Source organism: Zalophus californianus, chromosome 10 (genome assembly GCF_009762305.2).
Source record: "Zalophus californianus isolate mZalCal1 chromosome 10, mZalCal1.pri.v2, whole genome shotgun sequence".
NCBI lineage: Eukaryota > Metazoa > Chordata > Mammalia > Carnivora > Otariidae > Zalophus > Zalophus californianus.
Genome location: NC_045604.1, coordinates 45,461,749 through 45,478,969, shown reverse-complemented (window position 1 = coordinate 45,478,969; position 17,221 = coordinate 45,461,749). Strand labels below are relative to the sequence as shown.

Below are 17,221 nucleotides of genomic sequence, written 5' to 3'. Positions count from 1 at the left end.
CTTCATTCTAGACACTGCAGGTCAACAGGGCTCTCTCTGCATGCTCAGTACTGAGTACCCAGTACACATTCAGGACTGGACTATGAGAGTAAGCAGAGAAATGACAGCCCTGCCCCTGCAGCAGGGCCTCTATGGGTGATACAGATAATACTGTTCTAGGTGGTGAGCTCCATGAAAGCCAGTCTTTGGATTCTCAGAGCCTGTCCCATAGTGGATGCCCAGTCTGCATCCATGAATGAGTGAAGGATTGAATGAATGAATGAACACGACAGAGGTCCAGAGCTGAAGATGAGTGTGTGGGCTTTGGTCATGAGGGAAGGAGACCGGGAAGAGGGTGGCTATCAGCTGGAATTTGACGTGGAGAGATTTGGGTAGCCAGAAAAGCTGAGAAGGGACTTTGGCTTCTGGATAACATGGGAAAATCCAGGGTGGCCGGGGCCGAGGGTCAATGTCATGTTCTCTTTTCTGGTCTCTGTCAGTGATAAAGGAAGCTGCTGTCCTGAAGAAACACAACTTATTTGAAGACAACATGGCCTTGCCCAGTGAAAGTGTGTCCAGCTTAACTGATCTAAAAACCCCCACAGGGTCAAACCAGGCCAGCCCTGCCAGGAGGGCCTCGGCCATTCTGCCAGGCGTTTCTGAGAGCGAGGCACTGAGTAACGAAGTATTCCAGGAGTCAGGGGAAAAGAAGCAGCCTGGGGTCCCTAGTCCGTTGGCCAAAGGAGAAAGCCCGTCTTTCCCTGTCCCCACCCCTCCCCCAGACGGGACCGGACAGGTGATTCCTTCAGGCCCAGTTGTGGGTCTCGTGACTGCAGAGGACATGGCAGGAGCCCTGGGCACACCCCCGTCAGAGCTGGAGTTTGGAGGGGCTCCTGAGGACGGAGAACCCAGCCACGAAAAGCCAGAAGCCAGATCCGCCTCGGGCTCCTTAATGGAGCTCAGAAATTTGTTGATGGTGACCACTGAAGTGCCCGTGGAATCGGCCACCCTCGAGATTGAGAAAGATTCAAATGAAGAGACCCTTGGTCCCCAAGAAATTGAAAAATTAGAGGAAACAACCCAAATCGACACAGAGGCCGATCAAGCAGTGGCCTCCAGTCAAGACAGCTGTGAAGGCAGTGACATCAGTGAGAGGGAGGCCCATTCTTCCCCTCCAGAGGTGCAGGCGGAGGCCGGCAAGGTGGAGTTGGGGGGGTTGCTGGGGGCTCAGCAGGCCTGTGAAGGGCTCACCCAGGGTGCCAGCAGCCCTGGCCCCCCAGAGCAGCATGCGGAGGCTGGGGAGCCCACTGAGAGGGAGCTCACAGGGGGGACTTCCAGACTGGATGCCCAGGAAGGAGGAGGGGCCGCGGCCATGGTGGAGGGTGAGGCCAGGCCACAAGAAGATTGCATTTCCAGTGCTCACCACACCTGCCCCGGTGAGAGCCAGGGTTCTGTGGAAGAAGCCCTGGGAGGGACCAGCAGCATGGCCCAGGCCACTGCTAGCGTGGATACAGGGGACATTAAGGCTGCTGGTGTCCATGAGTGCCAGTGGGTGGTGGAGAATGCTCCAAACTTCGATCTGCTAGGTTCACAAGATGTGGGGGAGAGTACCCCAGGGCAGTCCTCAGAAGAGTGAAAGGGAAAATTGGGCATAAGTATTTCTTCGCACAAACTCATCCAAAGGTTAATAGTTATGGGTATGCTTAGGGGTTGCACACAAGTTGTTACAAAAAAAAAAAAAAAATTACTTCCTCGATGTGTGTAATGAAACCAGAGGAAATGCACACAGGGCATGCTCACTGAGGCAGACCTTTGTGGAATTGAACTGTTCTACCGTGAATTACTGCTTTAGCATTTTAATAGGAAGTGTCTGGGATGAGAGGCAGCTGAGGATGTTGAAGGGAGGCGGTGGCGTTCCAGCGAAGATGAAGAAAACAGTAGGAGCCCAGTTTCCAATACCCTGCACGTTTTCCTCTCATGTACTTCGAGGCTTTTTACTTTTTGGTAAGGATGCAAATGTATACTGTAAATCCAGCTTCACCGTCCGCTAGAGCAACTTCATTGTTTCTGAAGGACTCAACATTCATCCACAGTCAGACTGCAGGGAAGGGTTGGTGGGGAACACCGGTCACCCTGCTGTGGGCAGCCCTGCAGCCCCTGAGAGAGCCCAGGGGAAGCTGAGCACAAACGGAGGAAGGTTGTGGTCTGTGGGGCTGTCTGAGCCTGTTACTAATTCTGCTATCAATTTCTTGTTAATTAATCATGTTGATTCTTATTAATTAATCACCTTTTGGGGACATTCAGATGAGGCAAGAAAATTTCCTTGGCAGGTTTAAGCCTGAAAGCATTCCAAATTAGCCTTAGGCTGTGCAGAGGGGCCTTAGCTAATTGTCGAGCTACTACAGGTTAAACAAGCATTATTCGAATAGCTGCTCTATGCCATGCACTGTGCTAGGTGTAGTAACAACAGCAACAGCAACAAAAAAGCAGAAGAAAAGTTAAGATGCTCTGTCTGACATAAATTAAAAGACCTACGGGAATTTAAAGAAAAAAATGTGCCAATTTTCAAACCATGACAACTTTCTGTCTATCCATTGAAACAGTCCTGGTTCATTTCCAGAAGGGGAATGAAGTGAATAAATGGGAAAGAAAAAAGAAAAGGAAATAAAAAAGAAAAGAAAGGAAATGAAAAGCCAAGATGTACATCATCAAGTTCCAATCAAGTTCCAAAGATGTCACCAAAAGTGGAAATCATTTGTTTGGTCATTCAGCAAATTAACTGAGTCCCTATGATGTCTCAGGTGCTAGAGATATTATAGTGAAAAAGACTCTGTTCCTCTCTCCTGGAACTTACAAAAGCTTTATGGAAATAGACACAGATACATCTTCTCAATGGACCATGACCTAGAAATGTTGATGTTAAAGGACTTACTTGCAGAAGATTAAAAAGCTGTGTTTTATTATCCTTCCAGAGAATACCATATCATTTCCTAAAGGCTTCAGTCCCAGGTAGTACCTCTTGATATTTCCTTCCACAAATTTTAATATTAGATCCTAACATACTGTCCTAAAATCTTGTTTTGATCATCATCAGCAAGTTTATATCAGTTGTTTAGAGAATTTGTCCCACAGTTTAACTCTTTCAGCAGGAATTAAAATCTTTCTCTGTCCAACTCCCCATGAAGAATTTCTAGGTGATAAAGAATGAATACTAATCAGTATCATTATAGTCTCATATTGAATCATCTTAATTTCTCTTAGAGTGTTTAGATCTTCACATCTATGAAGGGTCTCCTTAGAAGAAGGTAGAGGCTACTCCTCGCCGGTGGTTGCAGTACCCAGTGCTCACTCATATCCTTGCATTGAGCACAGAGTATTGAAATTGTGTTTACTTCCCATCTCTTCTGGGACCTCTCTCTTCAAGGACAGAAACTGGGGTTTATTAATCATGTGTGCTTCCTGTTAGAGACACACAGCCTGGAATAGTGGCTCTTTGCCTTCTCAAGTCACTTTCATATCCCTAGTGCCTCGCACAAAAACTGGCAGGTGTCAAGCTGCTCAAGACGTGTGAGACCTGAATACCTGCCACACTGCTGCGTTGGAGCTATTTGGGGCTTGCTGTCAGGCAGGGAGACGTTTTTAATTGGGCTTTCTGCCCTTGGGGAGGCTTCCCTTAGGTCAAGTCCAAAGTCCAAGAGGCAGACAGCCAGATGGTCAGATGCACTGCCCAGTAAGGCAAGGAGCCCGAGGAGTAGTGCCCAGCCCCACCAAGGATGCCCTTCTCTGCAGGAGAATGTCAGCGAGCAAGGAGGCCCCAGCCCTGCTCGAACCCATGCTGGAGTTTCCCAGCTTCCTTCCTTTGCTCACCTCAGGGCTTCTTGGACCCCTTGGAAAATTAAGAAATTTTTCCAACCCTAAAAGAAAGTACATCTGCATTGGATGGATGACTATCAGTGCCCTCCCTTTACCCATCTTGTAGGCCAGAGGGTACTGGGCACTACATGGTAGGACATACTTGAGAACACGAAGAATTTTTCTGTACATATTTCACAAAAGACAAGTTCACTAGACTAAGCGGGATGCTTGTTCCATTTGAAGATGGAACAGGAAACTAAAGTTCATTAAAAAGATTCCTTATTCATTTTAACATGTTGAATGGAGTAACTTCATATTACTTCATATTATTATGAGCTTGTCTTGTTTTTAATAGACTTGTCTGTGTTGCTTCAGTGGTTTCCAGGTTAGAGCAAGGTTATTGTAATTTAAATGAGCAGCATGCAAAGCTTCTGCAGGCTGCTCTGGGGAATCTCTCCTCCAGGCAAAGCCATTAGAAATACATAAAACCTCAGGACATGGTTTTTGGGGAAAATTCCATGACTTTAAACGAGTTATGTGACAATTGACCTTTCACAAAGAGAATGTTTGCCTTGAAAAAAATTAGCTTGTCATTTTTTTTCCCTTTGCAGCTTAGAGTGGAGACAGTGGTACCCTGAATCATGCAGAGAAAACTCTGTTTTCAAAAAAAAAAAAAAAAAAAAAGTCTTTTGGAAACCACAAGGATAAGATTCCAATCTGTCCAAAAGCTTTTATAAAGAGGCTGCATGTGAAGAACTTCAGGTCTCTGGGCCTGATCTTCTACATTTTATTGCAAAGATTCTCGAGTCTGGTCTTGTAACCCTCCAGACTGGAGTCCATGATTTCCAAGGGTTTCACAGTTCTGCCACATGAGTGATTTTCACTCTTTATCAAAAGTGCTAAATGCTATATGCTCCATAGCAATTTTAATCTGGGGAAAGGAAGGACATCACTGACTAAAACAATACAGGTTCACTAGGTAAAAAAGCTGGCTACATGTGTCTTCGTACTTTAAGTAAGCGGGTTTGGGGACTTGTCTTCTGAAGTCTGGAACTTTAAGAAAAAAATCTACACTGTGGATGGGTTTTTCTGGTCACTATATAAAGCAGATAGACTTAAAGCACTTTGTAACCACATATTTACTCTGCCACATGCCTATATTCCAATAAAATGTTCATCCTTGAAGAGTTGTCCAAATGTCTTATTTATTTTGAATGGGGGTGGTTTCATCTTTTAAGCAAATGTCATACTTGAGCTGGGAGGAACAGCCCTCAGATGGAAAGGTGAGTCACTGTTCCTGCATTATGGAACTTTAAATTTTCTCTTGTCAGAAGGGAGTCCACGGAGAAGTCACTTAATGTCAGATGTAATTATGCTTTGAAAATTATGCTTATTTCTCTAGGAATTGGAATACGTCTATAATAACGGGCAATTACTCCTGACGTAATTGAACTGCTTTTCAAACAAGTTTATCTTCGATGGTAACATTAAGCAAAACATTCCTTCTTTCTATGATCATAAACAAAACAATATTTACTCACTAATATCTACAGTTGCTCATTCCTCCATGAACTCATTCATCCAAAAAATAATGATTGTGTATCTATTATATGCAGGCACTCTAGTGGGTACTGGAGAAGCAGAGGTGAATAGGGTGGATATGGTCCCTGACATCAGCAAACTCAAATTCTCATGGTAGACATGGCCAGGGAGAGCCCAGAATGGGTATTTGCTCGCTTGTTTGGCATAAAACTTGTCTATAACAGTTTAAACTCTACCTAAGCCAACAGCTCCAGCCAGGAAAGTTAGAAACACTGGAGAAATCAAGTCTAGCAGGGATGGGGACACTGGGTGTGGCAAGGACTTTACCACTCCCTCTCCTTTCATACCAAGCTCCCAATATGCAAGAATCATTCTCAGAGTGGCTCCTCCAGAACTTTTATTTAGGGCCAAGGATCGGATTGGAATTGGGGGTTCCAATTCCAGTTGGAGATTCCATTGATTTGAAATGTCTTCTGCATAGTTTTTTCTTAGATTATATGCTTATTTGGTGTGGTTTGGGTGGAACTAATGGACGTCTTGGGAGGAGTCAATTAAATAAAGCTCTTCTGTCAGCCCTGCTTGGAGCCTCTCTTGCTTGAACACCTCTCAACCTTTGCCAGAGTCTTCTCTTCTCCAAGAACTTCTGACCCTCCTTTCTCAATCTGGCCAATTCCCACTTTTCCTGTAAGAGTCAGGACAAGTCTGGACAAACCCTTCCTCCTTCCCCCATAACACTTTGCTGAACTGTCACCCTTGTTTACTTGCCCACTTCTATTGTTTTCTCTCACTCTATTGCAGCGATCTACTGTCTCTGTGCAACCCTGTCTTCAATCTTTGTGTCCCTAACAGAGTATACATCCTTGTGTACAGAAAACGCTTAATAAATGTTGAACAAATGAATAAATATCACTAATCCCAGAAGTAGGAGACAAGTGGAGAGGTAGCTGATGATTGCCTGGCATAGCGTAATGGTCTGTGAAGCTGGTAACTACTCACCCTCAACCTACTGAGAGAGTTCTGTTTTTGTGATGGAATTTCATCGCATGTTTATGCACACCTGTCCCTCTGGGAGAGAGCATCAGAGCCAAGTCGCCCCCACATCAAGCTAGCTACTGGTATGAATCACTCCTAGTTTTCAGAACAGGAGCCTCCACTGGATTTTCCTGAGGTCCCTATGAGGTCAACGAGGTAAAAAGTTGAGAAGTTTACCCTTGAATTCCACCCAAATCTGGAAGACATGAGCAAAGGCCTAAGAAATTCATGGACAGCCTCTGCCTTCTGGCAATCTTCCTCTTGAGACTGGGCAAGAGCAGGAAAGAGGCTGTGGTCCCTGCTTTTAGGGAACTTGGTCCAGTTGGGAAGACAGAGAAGCAAGTGGTGGTTCTGCAGGCAGAGGAGGAAGCGTTCTGGCAGCACAAAGGAAGGGCAACCAAAGACTCTACTCAAGAAATTTCACATTTGGTTTTGAACTTATTGAGCCTGCCCTTTATGTCCTGCCTTACTTACTTCTTCTCTGTCATGCACTAAAATCCAAACTCTAGCTGCCTACAGATAACCTGAAGAACATTTTTATCAAGACCTCTTTATACCAACCCCTGCACACTCTTTTCAGGAATCTTGTGGCCCCTCTGGATGCTGATCCAGACCTTCTGCAGATCCATTGTGGTTTAATTCACGGAAGCCAAATTCATGGATTAATTTTCCCCCTCTGGTCTCTATATGAAAGGATACACAAGTGTAGTGGTGAACTACACTTGTGTAGTTCTCTTTATATTAGCGATTCTAAGTGGAACTGTTGGGGTGGGAAAGTGGGTTTATGTGTTGGGGAATTGCTCCAAGGTACTGAAGTGATTTTGAAGCTAAGGGGTGGCTTTTGGTGATAATACTAACTCCCCTTTCCCTCCCTGCTTCCACATTCTATGCAGGCTCTTGAATCATGTGGGGGACAGTTTTTTGGTATATTGGTTTGAGGGAGATCATGTGGGGAAAAAGGAAGATATTTTAATTTTTATCTGTCAGAGGCTTCAAGTTTTGAACCCTTAAATTTTTTATTCAGGTCTTAGAATAAATGATATTTTCCATGCACCATCAGGATTCTTTCATGGGGTAATTTTTTCCAAAAATATTTATTGATACCTACTAATGTGCTGTGAACTCTGCTAGGCCCTAGGAGCAGAGAGGCAGATGCTCACCCTAGTTGCATTCAGACTGTGGATTATCTTTTCTGCACTGAAAACTTCTGTTACTCAACTTAAGGGGAGTATTCTTAAATATAAATGAGACTCCCCACCTTTAGATCACATTTTAGAATTCTTCATTAAGTTTGCTTACAAACTTGATTTACTTTCGCTGAGGTCATTTATGAGAAAATTGCATGGCTGTCAACGTATTGTGTGAACTTGGGCTAATTATTTAACCTTTATAAGAACCAGTTTGTGAAATGGGAATAACAGTACGCACATCACAAGGTTATGGCGAGGATTAAAAGCGACATTTAAGCCCAGATGAATAAAATGAGACTCAGAGAAATTAAGCAACTTCCTGAAGATTACACAGCTAGTAACTAGTTGAACCAGGTGCATCATTTAGCAATTGCTACAAAGCAAAACCATTCTGAAACTAAGTGGCTTAAAATAGTAACCATTTAGTATTGCTCAGAAGACTGCAAGCCAGGCATTAGGTAGACAGATCTTCTCATCTTGGCTGGCTCTCTTGACATGTTTGAGGGCTGGCTGTATGTCAATCTAGCCTAGAGGTGTTTGGGACAATGGGGCTCTACTCCCTGTGGTCTCTCTCCCTTCAGCAGACTGTTTTGGGCTTATACATGTGGTGCAAGCAAGGTTGAGAGAGAGAAGGTAGGAAGTAGGAGGAGAAGAGAGAGTGAGAAGGAGGAGGAGGAGGAAGACCAAAAGCTTTTTGAGACCTGGGCTCAGAACTGGTGCAACATCCCTTCTGCCTTGCTCTGCTGACCAAGGCAAGTCACAAGACTGGCCAAGATTCAAGGGATGGGAAGAGCTGCAAAGTCACATTGCACTGGCCATGAGTCCAGGTAAGCCATTAACTGGGGCCATCAATGCAATCAGCTGAGCTCACCAGGATTCAAATGACTCCTGTACTACGAACAAAACCCATACTCTTGCCTCTGTACTATGTTAACCATAAACACACAGACGTATTGGTTCCCATCACATACTTCCCCAATATCTATGTGCTGCTGTAGCCCTACTCACCATTAGATGAACAAAACATGATCACTCCCAACTCAAATCCTTTGGTCTATCAAAGATTCTTGACTTTCGGGGCGCCTGGGTGGCTCAGTTGGTTGAGCGATTGCCTTCGGCTCAGGTCATGATCCTGGAGTCCCGGGATCAAGTCCCACATCGGGCTCCCTGCTCAGCAGGGAGTCTGCTTCTCCCTCTGACCCTCTTCCCTCTCGTGCTCTCTATCTCTCATTCTCTCTCTCTCAAATAAATAAAAATAAAAATCTTTATAAAAAAGATTCTTGACTTTTGCACTGGGTTTGAAAATGAATCTTCCATTGAAAAATATTTTTTACAACTAAGAAGAAAGGTCTAAAAGGGATTTTTCTCCCTATCTTAGCAACAGAATTCACATTGTTTACATGCTGCTTTGATCATCTATAACAAGATCAGTGGTCATGATCAACACGTTAATTATCTCAAGGTGAGTGAGAAAATTTGACCTGTGACATAGCACATAATCTCAGAAAAACAAGCACAATTCTCTACAATAAACGTGCTAATAATGGACACCAGTTTTCTATAGCAAACAATCATAGTCTTCAAAAAAGGTTACAGTCCTTGAGGGATAATTATAAACACACACCCACTCCACTCAACACTTTGAGGGAAGGTTCTTTTGCCTTCTCAAAAGTAAAACAAAATGAAAGAAAAAATGTTAAATTAACTAGAAACTCTGTTCCCTGACACCAAACAAATAAGGATAAACCTTGACACATTTATCCCATCTTTATTCCTTATAACTCTAAGGTAACTGATCTGTAAATATTCCTAACCCCTCTCCTCTTCCTATTAAAATACGATCCTCAGGATATAACATTTTTCAAAGCACTTGTATCAGATTTTACCCTTCTAGTTTTCTTGCTAGAATATTGTTGTTGTGATCTATGGTTGTCTTTTAAAATTTTAAATAAAAGATTTTGGGGCTTACAACAATTTTACTCTAAATCTTGTAGTATACCATCTCATCGAGAATGGTCTTTCTTTTCCTGTCTACCCAACACATAGGACCACATCATTCTGCTCCTAGCATCAATTTTAAGCCTTCTTTCTCTGAACTCCTTTGGCTATCATGTTAACAACATTGATTTGGGCACTTACTTACTAACCATCACCAAGAAACTTTTAATGATTTCCCATGTGTTTTGGCTCATAACTTTTGGAGGAGAGGGAGTTTTCCCTGCATGTCTAGAAACTCAATATACTCCTGAAATCAGAGACTGTTAGGGTTGAAGATACCCTGGTGTTTAACCAGTGCAAATGCATCCATAGTGCTTGCATTTTCCCCTTTATAAACCTTCCTGCTAAGTGGCCATCCACTGTGGTTGGGGAGCTCACTATCTCCTAAAGATTATTCCATTTCCAGATAGCTCTGATTGTTAGAGAGCAACTATCTTACTCTCATTCTCCACTTTTCCTCCACCAATGTCATCAGCTATAATTCCTGTCCCATGGGGCGCATTCTACCAGGGCTGTATACAATATTCTAAGCTCTTTTCCTCAGGACAGATTTCAAATCTCCAAACAACTGAAATCCTTCCTCAGAACAAATATCCCCAAATCTTCTCTTTTTTTTTTTTTTTATGTGACATGGCTTTTAAATTTTACTTATTTTTTGTTGAGGTATAACTAACATACATTATATTAGTTGCAGGTGTACAACATATTGATTCAATAATTCTATACATTACTCAGTGCTCACATGATAAGTGTAGTCACTATCTGTCACCAGTGTTACTACAATATCACTAACTATATTTAAATTTTTAATTAGCTGGAATATTGGTAACCAAGGAACTGGACTGATAGAACAGTCATTAAAATTATGTTTAGGACTAGATACTTACCAACACGATCTAACTCTCCATAATGAATATGGTAGCTTAGACCATTTGGAAATGTGACTTGTGCCTGGCGGTGACTTCATACCATGAGCACATGTAGAAGCTATAACCTATGTCGCTCAGGTAATAAAGCGGATTTAGTCTCCATTTAAACTGCAGGAAGGACGTTTCTCCTCCTACTTTCTCCTCTCAACTCAAGGAGGAGAGAACTGTCCTCTCCCTCCGCAGGTCTCCAAACTCATAGCTGCACTGAACTTCAAAACACCAAGCAGAGCCATTTAAATCTTTCTGCTGAGCTATTTTATTTTCAGCATATATGGGTGTACCAACCATGGAAAGAATTGTTTACAAATAGTTTGCAATAATATGGAGAAGGCTTAGCCATTGTTTTGAATTAAAAAAAAATCTCAAGAAGATTAAATATATATGCATAGGCAAAAAAGCCTGGAAGAAATTTTGCAGAAATGGAAACAGTGGCTTGTGCTGATGAGATTTTAAATGTTTATTGTTGTCTTTTGTATCCTTCACCCTGCCCCCCAGGTTCCACAATGAAGATGTGTTACTATCAAAATCAGAAAAATGGGAATATTTAAAAATATTTTAAATTTTAATTTAAATTGGGCAAAAGGATCCTCTGTTTTTCTAGAACCCCATATGTTAAGGGATGCTTTGGGTGCATTTACTCCTATCCATAGGCCCATTAACAACAGTGTATAATTGGGAATGATACATAAACACAAGTGAAAAAGTCACTAGAAACCTTTGCCAAGTTAAAATTAGCCCCTAAAGTAACCATTTGATGAGTACTGTTCTGAAGGGCTCTGCTGCTTCTTTGAAGTTGTGATCTCGAGTCAAATCTTCTTCCCCATAATTCCTATGTTGATGCCCTTGCATCTGCCAGACCACCTTGCCAGCACTTTCTTCCCACTGCAGAGGGCCAGACACCTGAGTACGGCAAGATCTAACGGACTGCCTAGTGGGGAGTTAGGAACATCCAGTTTCTATTTTCAGTCATGTAGTACTGAGGAATCCCCCCAAGAGGTCTAACATGAAAGACAACTGAATTTATTTAAGCCCATTACTGCTTGCTTGATAGGCCTTAAGAAATTCCAAATACGAAAGAGATCACACTCATTAAAGCACAACATGATGCACTGTGAAAAACAGCATATGGTTATTATTTGAAGTCTGAAAAGCCTGAATATCCTTTGATGTGTAAACGTGTCCTTTTTGATTCTCTGAAAAATAGTGGTTTCTAGATCAAAACCACAGATGGAAACTCTCTCAGTGGGTAAAAATCACCTGAAGATAAAGTTGATAGACTCCATTAAGGGGATGAGATTAAATACATGAACACAAAATATTTATTTGTTATTTTTTGAAAGATTTTATCCATTTATTTGAGAGAGAGAGAGCGCGCACATGAGAGAGGGGAGGGTCAGAGGGAAAAGCAGACTCCCCGCCAAGCAGGGAGCCCGATGCAGGACTCGAGGATCATGACCTGAGCCGAAGGCAGTTGCTTAACCAACTGAGCCACCCAGGCGCCCTGAACACAAAACATTTAAACACATCTACATGAACACGACAATCTCATAATCACTCTTCAAAATTTAGTAAGCCCATAAAAATGAGAGAGACACTCCTTTAAATATTTTTTCACTCCTAGTTATGTAATAGTTACCATGGAAGTAGTAATTTTGTTCCACTTATTTAAAACCAGTGACCCTTTATAAACCTGACACAGCTGTCATCAAGAATCTATTTGAGGGGCACCTGGGTGGCTCAGTGAGTTAAGTGTCTGCCTTCGGCTCAGGTCATGATCCCAGAGTCCTGGGATGGAGCCCCTCGTCGAGCTCTCTGCTCAGTGGGGAGTCTCCTTCTCCCTCTCCCTCTGCCTCTCCCCTTACCTTGTGCTCCCTCTCTCACTCACTCTCTCTCTCTCTCTCTCAAATAAATAAAATCTTTTAAAAAAAGAATCTATTTGGGAAAAATATTAGTTCAGAGTTATAGTAAAAGCCTTGAGAACAGGGTTTACGCACTAAATTTTATGCTTACCTCTTACTAACTAAACTACTGCTAAGATGTAAGTGATGAAGTTAATTGTGAAATTGTAAAATTCAGGGTGCCTGAGTAGCTCCGTCGTTAAGTGTCTGCCTCCCACTCAGGTCATGATCCCAGGGTCCTGAGATTGAGCCCCGCATTGGGCTCCCTGCTCCGCAGGAAGCCTGCTTCTCCCTCTCCCACTCCCCCTGCTTGTGTTCCCTCTCTCGTTGTCTCTCTCTGTCAAATAAATAAATAACATCTTTAAAAAAAAAAAAGAAATTGTAAAATTCATTTTCTTCTCTTCTGTTATTTACCTGGCCTTTTAACTCCCATCCTTAGGCCTTTAGCTTAGATTTGTTTCACAGTACTTTTCTCCTCTCTCTGTATTTCTGTGGGTGTACATACATATATATATATATATAAGTATATATATTTATATATATATACACATATATAAGCATATTATATATGTGTATATGTATTTTATGCATAATTTAAGTTTATTTATTTATTTTTTTAGTAATCCCTATACCCAACGTGGGGCTTGAACCCATGACCCAGAGATCAAGAGTCACATGCACTTTTGAATGAGCCAGTCAGACGCCCTTCTTTCTGTCTTTGAGATGTACCAATATGTTAGTTACCAAGTGCTAATCTTCCTGTCTCAGTCAATGCTATTTGGAGGCAAGTAGCAAAACCCTACTGAAACCAGATTAGGCAAAAAGAGGAGAGTTTACAAGTCATACAAGTATCTTCTGGGAACCAAAGAAATCAAAATTCAACGGGAGATCTTTGCTCCATCTTCCTCCATCTCTGAGGCCACCTGGTCTCCCATTTTCGCTTTTCTTGGCACATCTGCTGGATTCTCATCAATTTGCAGTGTAGCCTTCTCTACTTTTCTGTACATAGCAGGGACTGTCACTACTTCATAGCCCTGAGTTTACTTATCCCCCATTTCTAAGAACCAGCAAAGACCCCCTGGTCTAAATCAGCATAGCCAGGGGGTGAGGTCATATAGCATACATCCAGCCCAGCGCTTTCTCAATTTATTTGAACACAGAACATTATCCACCCACAGTCTCTGACTATGGGGGAGGATATTGAGGGGTACACCTGTTCACATCCTCCAAAGCAGAATTCCTCAAGATGTGAGTTTGGGATGTTCTGATTGAATTTGCAATTTTTATATTGGGGGTGGGCAAACTTAGATCCAAAGAGACAAAATAACTCGCTTAAATTACCAAAATATGATTTAGGGCTGACATGTTACTCATCCCTTCAGTCCAACCTGCATTCCAAGGAAAAGTATAATGGTTACCTGGGCCAAAAGTAAAGAATGAAAGTTGACTAGTTCCTTCCCCTTTCCTCAGCTAGTTCATAAATTAAGGCTTTTTATCACAAGCTAGGCTGTATTGGTTTCCCAAGGCTGCCATGACAAGCTGATACACACTTGGAGGCTTAAAGTGACAGAAATTTACTTGCTCACAGTTCTGGAAGACAGAAGTTCAAAATCAAGGTGTCCACAAGGCCATGCTCCCTCTGAAAACTCTGGGGGCAAATCCTTCCTTGCCTCTTCCAGCTTCTGACGGCTCCGGGTGCTTTGGGGACTGTGTCTGCCTAACTCCAGTCTCTGCTTCAGTTTTCCCATGGCCTTCTCTCCGTCTTCTCTTCTGTTTCTTATAAGGACACTTGTCATTGGCTTTAGGGCCACCCAGATAATCTCACCTTGAGACCAATAATTACATCTGAGAAGGCCGTTTATCCAAATAAGATCACACTCAAAGGTTACAGGGGTGAAAACATGGACATATCTTTTGAGGGCCACCACTCAGATCACAAAAAGGCTTTATAAGGTATCATAAGGTACTTAAAAACATCAAGAGGATACAAGCGGGAGGGAGAAAAGGGTAATGATTTGGGATTTTTCTTTTCGAAATTGTAGGATGTGGAATTGAGAAAGAAAATGTAATAGAATTTCAAGAGTATGCAGTATCCTATTTTCCAGGTTATAAAATTTATATTCCTAGATATCCCCTGATACATTCATTCATCTAACCTTTGGGCCACGTGATAGGCCATACCGATCATATGAGTGTGGTGATATTTTTTGTTTGTAAAAAACCTTTCCTGACAAAAAATTGTTTGATAGCATGAGACAATTCACATCATATGAATTTTGCTCCACTATCATAAAAATCATCCTTTGAAAGGCGTCATCCAGTTTGCCCTGGTGCTTCTCAATCCTTTGGTATTTAAATCTTGGAAGAACCTATTGTGTTCTAGAGACACCAGTGTTAAACAAAAAAGGATGGTTGAGTGCAGATCAACGTTTTTAGAGGTCATTTTATTAGTGAATATTTTTACCTCATAATATAACGCTTGCTTTTATCCACACACTTGGTTTGCAGAGTTTTGGAGAATGAATATTCTGACAAAAGAGCTTCTGTTGACAAACGAGAAATGTGTCAAACAAGGAAGAGGAACAGGAATTTTTCTGTTTGCCCTGGGGAGGAGCAGACTTGAGTTGGGGCTAGATAAGACAGCATGACAGCTGTACAGTTCCTTACATAGTACGTGGCAAGTCTTGAGTTGAATTAAATGGTAAGACTCATATGGCAAGAAGCATTAGATCTATTTTAATGATGCTAAAGGAAAACATCTTAGAAGCTGAAAGTACAGAGAGCCAAATTTCTTCCCACTGTAAAGGATTTCTGATTGTTAGAATTGTCCATAAATGAAAAAGATCATCATGCAGAATAGTAAGACATCCATCATTAGAAATTTTTCAACCCAACATCCATGACTCTGGGTACACCATCAGTGTGTCCTTGCACTGGAGAGGCTGTTGGTTTAAAACTCTATGACCTTTGGATTAGGACAACGTGCCATAAAGTAGGTCAGTTCAAGCCTGGGAAAAGAGATCCTTTCTCTTATGCAACTTCTAAAGCAGCACCGTCCAACAGAAGAATAATATGAGTCAGAATGTAATTAAAAAAATTTTAGTAGTCACATTAAAAAAGTGAAAACAGATGAAATTAGTGTACATAATATATTTTAACACAATGTTTTAAAATATTATCATTTAAACATGTAACCAATGTTAAAAATCATCACATAGCCTACATTATTTTTTCATAATAAGTCTTTGAAATCCAGTGTATATTTACAATTATGAACTAACCACATTTCAGGTGCTCAAATGCCACATGTGGCTAGTGGTTACCATATTGAACAGCATAGTTCTACAATATGCCATTAATGAAAGCACAAATCAAATTTCTGGGAGTTGAAAAAAAAAAGAACCAACTTCATAAATGCACAAAAATGGTTTCTAAAATCCAGGTTCCCGGGCGCCTGGGTGGCTCGGTTGATTAAGCGACTGCCTTTGGCTCAGGTCATGATCCTGGAGTCCCGGGATCAAGTCCCACATCGGGCTCCCTGCTCAGCAGGGAGTCTGCTTCTCCCTCTGACCCTCTTCCCTCTCGTGCTCTCTATCTCTCATTCTCTCTCTCAAATAAATAAATAAAATCTTTAAAAAAAAATAAAATAAAATAAAATCCAGGTTCCCTGGCATACTGGAGGAATGGAAGTGATAGGAAACCACTTCCGTTTAACTGGCATACATTCACACTTCCTTCAGTGACTTCTCTCATACTTTCCCTGCTTTGTCACCAAAACCTAATATTGAGTGAATTAAATGACTTTGCAAAGCACTGATTTTCTTAGGAACTTCTAACAGTCTCTACCTCTCCAAAAAAAAAAAAAAAAAAGAAAGAAAAAAAACCAGTAAATAACAACCCTCCAATACTTTTATGTTAATCCTACTATATGTCATTCTTTTTTTTTTTAAGATTTTATTTATTTATTTATTTGACAAAGAGAGACACAACGAGAGAGGGAACACAAGCAGGGGGAGTGGGAGAGGGAGAAGCAGGCTCTCCACCGAGCAGGGCTCGATCCCAGGACCCTGGAACCATGACCTGAGCTGAAGGCAGATGCTTAAAGACTGAGCCACCCAGGTGCCCCCTACTATATTTCATTCTTTTATTCTAGGAGCAACTGCAATGACTGATACGTAGTTCCCCTTGTCTGTGGTTTCACCTTGTACGGTTTCAGTCACCTATGGTCAACCAGTGTCCAAAGCAGATGATCCTCTTTCTGTTGCGTGGTCAGAAGGTCAGCAATAGCCTAACATTAGGTCACAGTGCCTGTGTCATTCCCCTCCCTTCGTCTCATCACCTAGACATTTCATCCTTTCATGTCACAAAAAGAAGGGTGAGTGTACGACAATAAGATATTTTGAGAGAGAAAGAGGGAGACTACGTTCACATAACTTTTATTAGAGTATATTGTTAAAATTGTTCTATTTTATTACTATTGTTACAAATCTTTTACTGTGCCTAATCTATAAATCAAACTTTATCACAGGTATGTGTATGTATAGAAAAACAGTATATAGGGGCGCCTGGTGTCTCAGTCTGTTAAGCGTCTGCCTTTGGCTCAGGTCATGATCCCAGGGTCCTGAGATTGAGTCCCGCATCGGGCTTCTTGCTCAGAGGGGAGCCTGCTTCTCCCTCTCCCTCTGCCTCTCCCCTGCTTGTGCTCTCTCTGTCTCTCTCTCACACACACACACCACATATAAATAAATAAAATCTTAAAGAAAAGACAAGAGAAGAAAAAGCAGTATATATAGGGTTT

General features: G+C 41.8%; 1 protein-coding gene across 1 annotated transcript in view; it reads left to right on the top strand.

Moving 5' to 3' along the window:
* Positions 1-5,019, top strand: part of NIBAN1 (niban apoptosis regulator 1) — a 152,621-nt gene extending 147,602 nt beyond the window's left edge. The window contains exon 14 of the mRNA XM_027611592.2: positions 480-5,019. Within this exon, the coding sequence (XP_027467393.2) occupies positions 480-1,615 (1,136 nt within the window). The 3' untranslated portion in view covers positions 1,616-5,019. The remainder of the gene's footprint in view (positions 1-479) is intronic.
* Positions 5,020-17,221: the final 12,202 nt, after the last annotated feature.